Consider the following 11,805-nt stretch of genomic DNA (forward strand, 5'->3'; position numbering starts at 1 on the left):
GACTTAAGTTATTATAAAACAGTATAATATAGTAAGGATGCTGTATATAATATTCTAAATTATGAGTAATAATCAATTCAGTGAGTAAACTACATTTTTTTAAAGTGAGACAAAACATCAACAATGGGTTTATACTGACATCTTCTGGTGACTCTCAACAATCACACATTTATCTCAGAAATTGCTGTTAAAAATGATTTTCTATATAGAGACTGCATACCATCTTCTATTATTTTGTTCGCGTTAGTGGTATCATACATACATACATTACAATGAGTCGAGACTGCTGTTGCCCTTAAACCTCATGTTACATTTATTTGGGAAAAGTGGAATCAGTAGCCTATGCCAACGTGTTTTTAAAAGCAGGAATAGGTTGGGATTGGTTTTAAATACCTGAGGCATGCAGCTAGGGAATGTTCCAAATTCTAGTTAAAAACCTCTGGGGCAAATATGCATAGGCCTACGTGTGTAAGAACACGAACAGTCAGCATAACTTTCGTCTTGTATAATCTTGTATGAATTCCCTGAGCTGTTGTCTTCTGTAAGATGAACAGAAGTAATTATGGAAGCTCTTAAAATGAAACAACTTCATGCTTCTGTACACTTTAGGATTTTCATAGACTCATCAGAGAGTCATCAAAAACCTCAAGGCAGCATCTGTTAAAAGCATATGTACATTAAAAAAAAAAGTCATTTGATGTAAATAACCACAGTTTAGCCTCTCTTAACATAATAGCAGTTTGATCTCATCTGCTGCCAGTGATTTACTCTGCATTAAGTCATCATATAAAGGTTAATTAATGTCACAAGCATTTGTCCCTCAGGAAACAGAAAGACACAATGCTGCTGCAATTCTATAGGAGTCTAAATAATCTTGTCTTTAAAGGCAGCCTGCTTTCAACAGGCTCGGATCCAGCTGAAGGAATCACGTTGGGAAACATAAATCTTCGGGCCTAAGGGTTGCATTGTTAAAGAATATCAGAGTAGCATGTTCTGAGCAACAAGATATAATTTATCAGCTTTTAAAATGTAGTAGCACCCTGCCAAGAGCATTGTAAGAGCAAGAGAGGGAAGACCACAGCGCTTTGAAGTTGTGTGCGTTTGCTATGGTTTAATCATCAGTGAAGACGCTCCCACGTCATTCAGACACATGGCTCACGTTTCAGTTCCTACAGGGCAAAATGACAGAGTTTGTGTAGCAGAGCTGATATTTCACACATCTTTGGCCCAGAGACTAAATAAAGTCTTTTAGAAAGCCTATTAGTGGCCCTACAGCCTATTAGTGCCCTTATAGCATTTGTTGGAGCATTAGCTTCACATTATGCAACGTGTAAGATGGAAGGGTCACACAAACTCTACATAAAAATAAATAAAAAAACACTAGAAAATGTTACAAAATAAATCATGAAAGTGGGTTTCCAAGGTGAGCTTTATATCTAACCTTCATAAAAAAAGTATTTTTTAATAATAAAAATAACCTCACCCATGGCAGCTCATATGGCACATGCATTTCCAGATTTTTCACCAACAGTGGCAAATGTTATTGCCTTTTATATTTCAGTCTGTTTCTCATGCAGAGATATCACATGTTTTTAGAAGACTTGGAATTGAATGCATGCATGGTTTGTACAGACTGCTGTTATGGCTCTTTTCTGCTCTGTTTTTGTAAAAAAAAAATTGGAGATTGACAGCACACGACACACCCATGACATAATTTTTTTAGTACACATTAGAAATGACTAAAAATTAAGTTATGAACAGTACTGGGTTGCTGGGTACATTGATATAAAAGTGCAAAGTTCATTGTTATTAACAACATGAAGTGCATTAAACATTACATGTCAAGGTTTTCTGAAGTAGGATTCGTTAAAATAACTTCAAGGGGTTTGTCAGTTAAAAAGCATATAATGTTAATATTTAAATTGAAATATACTATTTTAAATATCAATCAAAATAAAACACTTAACCTTCTAAAAAATTAAATCTTTTGTTTACCAGCATGTAATTTGAAAACACATGATTTTTGTTAATATGTAATCCTATAATCAGTAAAAAAGTCGTAGTAGTCAGATTATGAGTAAGTACTTAATTTTTGGAATCTGATTACTTAATCCAGATTAGCTATCCCTAATTACCTCTGAATGTAAAACATGACAAATTATAGTATAATCACACCTTTTCACTCTTTTGATCAATATCACGTTTTAATCTTAAATATTTGAGCAATGCACTAGCTATAGGATGATAGACTATTTAAAGGGACAGTTCAGCAAAATGAAAATCCTGCCACCATTTCATCAACATGATGATCCATAACTACTTGTCTTTATTTCTCATGTGGAACAAGCAAGACGTCGGGAAGAATATTAGGGACTGACAGCATTTGTCATCTTTCCCTGTCATTGAATTATTCTCATACTATGAAATGTGAATTTTTCAATCCCTGATATCCTGCCTAACTTTTCATTTTATGTCATTTTAATAACGGAATACAAAGAATCCAGTGTTGTTGTAAAATTATGTTACAGTTTAATAAATTAATAAATTCACAGAATAACAGAAGCAGATATTTGAGACCGCTACAGTATGGGTAACATTTCGATTAAACAAACTCGGTATTTTTGCATAATCGTCTAATCTCTCTCACTCGCACTTTCTGTGACGTTAAGGGGCCGTGCGCCTTTCAGCACATTATCAACGCATCGAACGCCGATTGGGCGACATCTTCCACGTGACTCACATCATCCAATCAGCGGCTATCTCATTTCCATCTCTCTAATGTGAGTTCTGAAAAATGATGACGTGAAGCGATGTAGTCTTGCTGTGTTGTCACCATCTGTTTGCACGGGAACAAAGTGCTTCAAAGCAAACATGATGAAATAAACAGACGTGTCAAGTCTCGAAAAACGGCAAGGCTACATTACGTAAGGGCTCCAGAACTGAAATTACAACCAGAGGGAAATAGCACTATTTTATTTTTTGTAATTACGTAACGTTACTGTAAAGTTTCTGCGTGATTCGGGAAGACTCTTGCGCAATATTGTACAGTAAGTGACCAGTGCTTTGTCCCATTTAAATAACAACAACGGAAAACTTTCAGAAGTTTTGTTTATCTTCCACACTTTGCATATCGATGCTTATCTTTCTTTACATGTTGTTCTCTGATTTTTTATAGTCTGTGCGTCTGAATGTCAGTGAACGTAATACAATTTTAATCCCGAATGTGCATTTCCACGTGTTTATGGTGTCTGACAGTAAGTGCGCAATAGTTGTGAGTGTCCGTCCAGCGCGCGAGGATGAACGTGGGCACGGCACACAGCGAGGTCAATCCAAACACGCGAGTGATGAACAGCAGGGGAATATGGCTCTCTTATGTGCTTGGCATCGGTCTCCTACACATCATATTGCTCAGCATACCGTTCGTCAGCGTTCCTGTGGTCTGGACCCTCACCAACCTCATCCACAACTTGGTAAGAGCTGCTAAATCACATCAGGCCAGAAAATTTAACTGCCAACTTAATATTAACATAGTTTACTGTATTGCGTTTTTAGGTAGTGGTCGTTGTTTTGCTAAATCGTCGCCGTACCAAAATAGTTCATAATAAAAAAAGTTACCAAAATTACTATCAAATCAAGCTCTGAAATTTATTTTTTAAAGACTATGAATTTAACAGGCCTTAACAAGATATGCAAAATTATAAATATGGCATATTGACTAAATTTGTAAATGTCCATTAATGCAGTAATTTATTATACAAAACAAATTATGCTCAAACTGTGTTTGTCCTCACTGCAAGTGAACTTATTTTTGTGTAGTTTGTAAATACTTTTATGGCTATATGTTTTTAATACTATTTTATAATCATAGTTTAATATAGTCTTGTGTTGTATCTTTTTTTATTTTTATAAAAAAAAAAAAAAACGTTTTTGTAGCTTGTTTATAGTTCACAATCCATCTAATTAGGAAAGCGTAGAAGTGACAGTTGAATTTATAAATCTTTATTTTTTTTTTTTTGCTTTGTACATCCAACAAAAGACGAGTGAAATTTGTCCTCCTGTTTACAAGTTGGTTATTGCTAGATATTATACTATTGTAAAGGCCTGTACACTCTGATAACTCTGATAAAGTTTTAATAAACTTTCTAATTCTTTGAGAATAGAAGTCCAAAGCTTTAATGATAATGACAGGAACAATATATTTGGAATCACGTTCATTTAACGTAATTATAAAAACATAGACAGCTAGTCAGAATCCACTTGACTTTTAAGAGCTTGAGCATTCGAAGTGGCGGGCAACATAATAACTACATAATAAATATAACATTATCATGCATTGATGTGATGATGCTAAAATGGACAGGTGTGAACAGGCCTTAACTACAGTATAAACAGTATCATTGTTATTTCCTGTTGTTACAAACCGTCACAGATCTGCAACTCATTTTGGCTAACAGTCTGCCAGTAGAAAACCATCGCGTTAGTTTCACAATGTAAATGTAGCACAGATGCTTTCTTAAGAGCTTCTTAAGACGCAGAGGCTTAAAATAATTTGTTTTGTGACAGTCCCGAGCTGCAGAAACTCTGAAACGGCAACATTTTTTCTTGCTGAATTTTGGCCCGTTCAGTTGCTGACTCCAGGTTCTGTAATTTCAGCCAGTGTTGGTCTAACAGAACCATCCCGTATCGTCTTTCTTAGCCGTCCTGCTCCCAAAACGGATCAGCTCTTGCTGTTGTCCCAAGAGTTTCACAACATCTGATAGAGCTTTGGAGAATTGTACCAAAGGTCATGATGTCCTGTGACTGTCTTTCTGCCATAGTGCATGTATATCTTCCTACACACGGTAAAAGGAACGCCGTTTGAGACTCCAGACCAAGGCAAGGCCCGGCTTCTGACCCACTGGGAACAGATGGACTACGGGGTCCAGTTCACCGCCTCTCGAAAGTTTCTCACCATCACCCCTATTATACTGTAAGAGTGTTTGCCTTTGCTCTGTGCTTTAAGAAGCTTGGTTCTGCATGTCATGCTAATTTGTCCCTTTTGGTTGTGTTCTGCACACGCTCTGAGAAAGCTTTCATAGCTTGCTCTGCATGACCATAAGCAAGAGGCAGTGATGCTGACTTCCTGTGGTGTCTGCTGGCAAGGAGAGCCGGATTTAGAAGCAGTTAGTCAGTCAGTCAGGTCAAATACTCCACTCTTTATTTCTCTCTCATGTCTTCTCCTCTCATATTGTGAGGGTGTATCTGTTGGTTACAGTGAGGAATAAGGAGGTTTGTGAAACATGAAACAGGACCTCAAAAACCTTTTATTTTAGAATGTGCTTGCATTAAAAAAAAAAATTAAATTGTGATGCTGTGTAAAAACACATTTAATCTATTTCAGAGAGATGAGATATTTGACAAGAAAAAAAAAAAGTAAGTGAGACTTCCCTGCTGACAAAACCAGAAACAGTCTTGTTTGCAAACTGGTGTATAGCAGGAGAAAAGTACTTCAAGCCCCTCTAAAACAGCCTGACCAGTCTGAGAGGGCAGCTGAGATCAGCAAACCAGGTTTAAGATATTGTTTTCAGCTGGGTTGATTATATCCTTTAAGAAGTTAATGATGAAAAGCGGGCATTACATAGTAACAGTGTTATTTTAGAATTATTTATATACTATTATAGTGTTAACAGGTATTTCAAACTAGCTTTAATCATTTTAGTTTTCATTTTAATTTCGGTTTTAGTTGCTTTTGCTATATGTTCTATTAATATTCTATTTAGCTCTTTTATATATATACGTATATATATATATATATATATATATATATATATATATATATATATATATAATTATTTTATTATTATTATTATTTTTTTTTTTTAGTAAACTCCAACTTCAATTTCAGTTAGATGCCAAAGTCAAGTTTGTTTTTCCATCTAATATTTGCATTTTTTTTTATTCTAGCATTGTCAATTAAAACAGTTACATAGTAACAACAATGTACATTTGCTACAATATTGTCTTAAAATCTATCTGACTAGTGGTGAAGTTTGCTGGATGTATATTATCCTGCTTTTTACACTGCTACTTGCCACATAATAAATAATTAGACACAAAATATTGATTTGAGTTATATTTTATTGCAAAGCTTCCACAAACAAACAGCTTTGAGCCTAGATGATGTTCTGACAAGACGGATGTAATATGCAGTCATATCACTAATACCACTTTTCACCAAGACGAGGATATTAAATGTTATCTGAGAACAACCTTTTTTTTTTAATCATATCTGTTTATTTTATTAAATCCATTACAGCATTCAAAACGTCGGGAACAAGTAAAACATTCCAACAATATTACTGGTACTGCAGGCCTACTATTAACAAAGAAGTCTGCTGGATTTATTTGACAGTAAATACAGTCGATAACTGCGGTTCAAGATGATCACAGGTGCATTTGAATGAAACAATAGAGTGTGCTGTGATGTAAATGAAGCAGAAGCCTCAAAAACCCGGATGAGCGGTATGACATTTGCTGTTGATAATCAGGAAAAACACACAATCAGAATCAAGTTATCCATAGAGCTGTGTAATAACATAATCCAAATAGCCTGCAGTGATGTAAAAAAGGGAATTTTAATAAATTAGTGTATTATATTATATTATAAACGTTTTTTTTCTTTAGAATAGCATGCAACATACTAGAAATGTTCAGTAAGAAAGTAAATATATCTAATTTTACACTGATCTAATTTTATATTGATTTGAATCATATATGTTTGAAAAGCATTCTGTTACAGCTTAAGGAAACCACATCCTGCGTTTCCTTTAGATGCAGTCTTGTGCTGTGCTTGCTTGAGTAACTTCTGTAGCCTCTTCATCTGTGCGTCTCATGTTGCTATCTGACATCTGACTTGTCCTTGTCCTTCCCCTCTACAGGTATTTCCTGACCAGTTTCTATACGAAGTATGACAGGGTCCACTTCATCATCAACACCATTTCCCTTCTCACTGTGCTTATCCCCAAACTGCCTCAGTTCCACGGGGTCCGTCTCTTTGGGATTAATAAGTACTGATGAGGCTTTGATCTTCAACACGAGGATGTGTGGCCACTTGTTCTGTGGGAATAAAAAAGGGGAAATTTAGAGCTTCATTGGATGCTTTACTGCAGTGGCCGGACAATCTGCTATGGTATCACTGTTATTGATGTTTTTTTGTGTAACGTTCAGATACAAACACATTTGTAGAACCACCAGCAGAATGCAGCAAAAGAAGGTCTCTGGATATGTTAGGACCACTGTTACAGACTGTGTTGAAACATTGGGAACCATGTGTTAGATTTCAGTCACTTTGGCAGAAATGTTGCATTGATGCAATGAATCAGATGGGTCCAAATAGGCTGATTCTTAACTGTTAGGGGGCCGGAGTCAGTACTTCCCAATGTTCAGCACAAGGTTTTAAGCAAGACAAAAAAAGGTACTGCTTTCTGAAGAAAGTGTACAAGGCTATTCTTAGCACAGGTGCAAAAGACTGGCTTCGATCCAATAGTTGGACAGTGTTGGATTCATGTAAAAACCAAGAAGAGTGGACTTTGATAGGTAATATTGGATCAGATCATTTTTCCCCTAAGAGAGAAACTGCAGTCTAACTGTACATATAACATTTGGATCCTAATATGTCTTACTGGACACTTCATGTCCAGTTCTGAGTGAGGATAGATGAAATGTTAATGAAGTTTACTACGGTATAGAATATTTCTATGAAGCATCATGAAAATGTGAATAAGATGATTAAGTGCTTATTGTTAACGGCCAATCACGATGTCTGTCTCACAAAGGCAGCAACTGAAACTGAATTTTTTAAAGCAAACCTCTCCGTCACAGTACAGATCTACAGGTTTTACTAAATGTGTAGTGTGGTCTACATGCGTTTTGTCTGTGAACAGCCGTATGGACTGATGACAGGCCCAGTGATATGCATTTTGCATGGCCATACTACATGAGCATAATTTCTAATAACGAACCCTGCAGACATATTCCTAGTGCTTAACACACAAGATTAACTAAAGGTTGTGTGTGTGTGTATATATCTATATCTATATATATATATATATATATATATATATATATATATATATATATATATCTATATATATCTATATATATATATATATATATATATATATATATATATATATATATATATATACAGTATAAAATACTTTTATTGTTAAATACAGCTTTTCAATACTGTCATATTTAGTAGCAGTTTGTTATATCAGCGTCTCAGTTGTGCTCAGTGTGGAGTTTGTTTTATTGTTGCCCTCTCTTCGATGGGATGCATTACAATCAGGAGCAATGCTTTATCTAGCAGATCAGTTGACCTTGGTCTATATCTGTCCCTTATCTTAGTTTGTGTTATCATATTTTGTGTTTCTCAACATTTTATAAGAGATGCGTGTTTACTGTTGACATGATCAGTATTTGGAATAATGCTTATTATGGAAAATGTATTTTGCAAAGAGCTTTACTACAGTCGATGATTACTTCATAATGGATTTGTTGATGGTACCTTTTGCAATTTTGTTTAATGTGATGGTCTGATATTATGTAAAAAAAAATGTATGTTCTTTAGCTGGGCTTCAGTTCTCATCATTTGCAGATGTTTTGTTTCTTATTCGACTGGCTTTATCATTTGTAGCTAATGGGATTTTCCCTCAAATTACATTTAGTCCCATGTTTTATTAGTACATTTACACTGCTATTTAATCATATCTTATCAGTTAATACCGCAAGCGTTGAATCTTTAGATTTTGGCAACTGTAAGAAGAAGTTTTCTCTGGTTTGAGAATTTGTCATGTTGTGGTAATCTGAGGTGTTGCTGTAAAGTGTTGCATCTGGCCTTATCAGCTGGCAGGATGTTGATGTCAGGGTCCATGCCAAGTGATATCAGAGACTTTCTTTCTCGTGTAGTCAAGTACGATGTCTTTAAGTTGCAGCAGAGCCTCTCAGACAAACTGTCAGTTGTAGAACTGTTCTGCCGTCTCTGTTTGCCAGCTTCTCCTTTACACGTTCACACAGTGATTGTGATTGACAGCGACTCCATCGGCAAATCACTGGCTGCACGGCGGGATGCTGTGCAAGGTTAAACAGCAGGGACAATCTTATTCTGTGACTGATGAAGCGTTTTCATCAGTTAATGTGAAACAATGCGCAGTAATGAATGAATTAACTCTACCTGGCATTTTACAATGAACCAGATGAATGAAAACAGACATTTAAAGGGACAGTTCAGCCAAAAATAGAAATTCTATCATTTATTAACCTACACATCATGTCAAAAGCTGATTTTCTTTCTTACGTGGAACACAGAAGGATATTTTGAGGGCTGTTTTTCGTATGATTAAAGTCTGTGGGGTTAAAAAACAACATTGGACACCATTACTGTATGATCCAAATACATAAAAAAGCAAATCATAGAGGTTTGAAAAGACACAAAGGTGAGTCAACTCTTGCAGTATTTTCATTTTTTGGAGGAACTGTACTGTACTTTGGTCTATGGCTTCAAAATAGATCAAGCCAGGAAACTGGCATCGACTTCCTCTAGTTTAACAAATGAGAAAACATGGAGCTTAAAGACAGTGATGATATAAAGAAAAGACCACACTAGTATTCTAGTGTGCAACATGAGCCAGGGCCGTGCTCTGTGTGTCGTTACCCAAAGCCAGGAACTTTTGAAACATTGACTGGGTGAGAGTCCATCAGAATGGGCGAGAGTGAGTCCTCGGGTGTCAGTGTCAGTTCTCCATTACTAGCTGCAGTCTGTGTAAGCTGTCTATCACCCTGTCAGCACGTCTCACCCCTCACTGAGCAGAGCCATTCCACCCTTCTACACACATTCTACAGGTTTACCTGCTCTTTTTCACTAGCAGAATTTCGCATGAAACCCCAGACGGTAGCATTTAAGGTTATACAGTGATATTTGTACGAAGGGCTATCTGCAACAGGACCAAGTCACTCTGAAGCTTACTGTCCTTCACTTCTGGGAATAGACAGAGAGTATCGATTACTTTTGTATTCAGTATTAGTACATGTGTACGCTACTTTTCAAAAGTTTGGCATTGGTAAGATTTACCATGTTTACTTATGTTTACTAAAACTAGATTTATTTGATCAAAAATACTGTAAAAGTAGAAAAATTATTTCTAATTGTTATTACAGTTATTACAATTTAAAATAACTGTTTTATGTTTATATTTATTTAAAAAAGGATTACTGTTGATGGTAAAGCAGGTTTTAAAGCAGCCATTACTCCAGTCTTCAGTGTCACATGATGTTTCTGTAGAAATATGAAAGTCTTTACTGGAAATTTAATGCATCCTTTCTTGATAAACATCTCCATTTATTAAAAAAAAAACCTTACTGACCCCAAACTTTAGAAACATTAGTGTAGATGGAATAAGTAACCGTTTGATTTTATGTTGGATCATGATAACTTGGATACTGAGAGCAGGTGTATTGGTGATTATAGTAGTGATGGTGTTTTGTACTGCACTGTAAGAAAAAAAAAAAAAAATTAAGACGTACTGGCCATTTTCTGCCTGGACATCATCTGTTAACATCAGACATATCCTTCAACCTTACAACACAATGCATAATTAAAAAAAACGGGCAAAACACCTGTGAAAAAACTAATGTGGAAAATTCTTTCATATTAACACATTTTTACAGACATTTCTTAGAGTGCGGTAGATGTTTAAATATGAACTGTTCAACTGAAATGTTTTTGATTATCCATTTTTGTAATGTCGTTAGAAATAAAAGTGAATTCGAAAGGACAATGTTTTTTTTTGTGTGTGTGTGTGTTTCCTTTTTGCTGACATGATGTGCAGAAATCTAAAATATCCGAGTTGGCCACTAGGTGTCAGCGCATGATATAAAATGTTACAGCTTTACAGTTTTGTTTACTGAGATCTATTAAATGTAATTCTTGGTTACTACTGAGACAGAAGTGGCCGGTTTTAAGGTGTTCATAGTCTTCCTGTTTTTCTGTATCTGAATATTTTCATGAACAAAACAGGATATTTTCCCTGCAGTCAACAGATTGTAGTCCCATCTGATCCTGTGTTGTCTTTGGTTATGTGAATTTGAAGGCCCCTGCATCATATATAGGCTACTGCGTCTCCAAAAGGCGGCAAATAATTTTTTTTATTAGTTATTCTAAACCCCGAATGAGTTTCCTTCTTCTATTGAGCACAAAAGACGATACTCTGTCTGAAGAATGTTGGTAACCAAACAGTTGACATCAGAAAGGAAGGCGTAACAAATTGGGGGCTAGTCCGGGATCAGGTGGTAGTCATTAGTACCTGTTAGCTGAAAGCATGGAGGAATAAGAAGGAAAAAGAAGCGAGAAAACAATACAAACACAGCAACAATCTTATTTATATTCCCTGAAGATAATACACAAACATTACATCCTGGGATGTAACACATACAGGAGTATGAATAAAATACTATGGAAGTCAGTGGCCCTGGCTATAACTCTTTGGTTACCAACATTCTTCAAAATATATTATTTTGTGTAAAAAAAAGAAAAAAAAAGAAAGAAATTCAAACTCTTTGGAACAAAAGGAGGGCGAGTGAAGAAGTTGTACAAAATATGTCCATGTTCCATCTCCACGAAGGGGTCCTTGGTCTAAAAATGCTATAGACTCAGTTTTTCTTAGTTAATCTTCTGTTTTGGATTATGTAGCGTTAGTTTCAGTCAGCAGGGGGCAGTACATGCCACAAATTGACGCTAATCCAAAGTGTCATTTGCCACCTAAAAAT

General features: G+C 35.7%; 1 protein-coding gene across 2 annotated transcripts; it reads left to right on the plus strand.

Moving 5' to 3' along the window:
• Nucleotides 1–2,798: 2,798 nt before the first annotated feature.
• Nucleotides 2,799–10,821, plus strand: LOC127969339 (ORM1-like protein 3). Of its 2 annotated transcripts, none has more exons than XM_052571214.1 (4): nucleotides 2,799–3,047; nucleotides 3,176–3,470; nucleotides 4,818–4,969; nucleotides 6,918–10,821. In XM_052571214.1, exons 2-4 carry the CDS (start codon nucleotides 3,297–3,299, stop codon nucleotides 7,051–7,053), a joined length of 462 nt encoding a protein of 153 aa, XP_052427174.1. In that variant the 5' UTR covers nucleotides 2,799–3,047; nucleotides 3,176–3,296; the 3' UTR covers nucleotides 7,054–10,821. The 2 variants fall into 2 exon arrangements, with proteins under 2 accessions (XP_052427174.1, XP_052427173.1); XM_052571213.1 differs by having other exon boundaries at nucleotides 3,256–3,470.
• The last annotated feature ends 984 nt before the right edge of the window (nucleotides 10,822–11,805 follow it).

This window comes from Carassius gibelio, chromosome B12 (genome assembly GCF_023724105.1).
Source record: "Carassius gibelio isolate Cgi1373 ecotype wild population from Czech Republic chromosome B12, carGib1.2-hapl.c, whole genome shotgun sequence".
NCBI classification, from domain to species: domain Eukaryota; kingdom Metazoa; phylum Chordata; class Actinopteri; order Cypriniformes; family Cyprinidae; genus Carassius; species Carassius gibelio.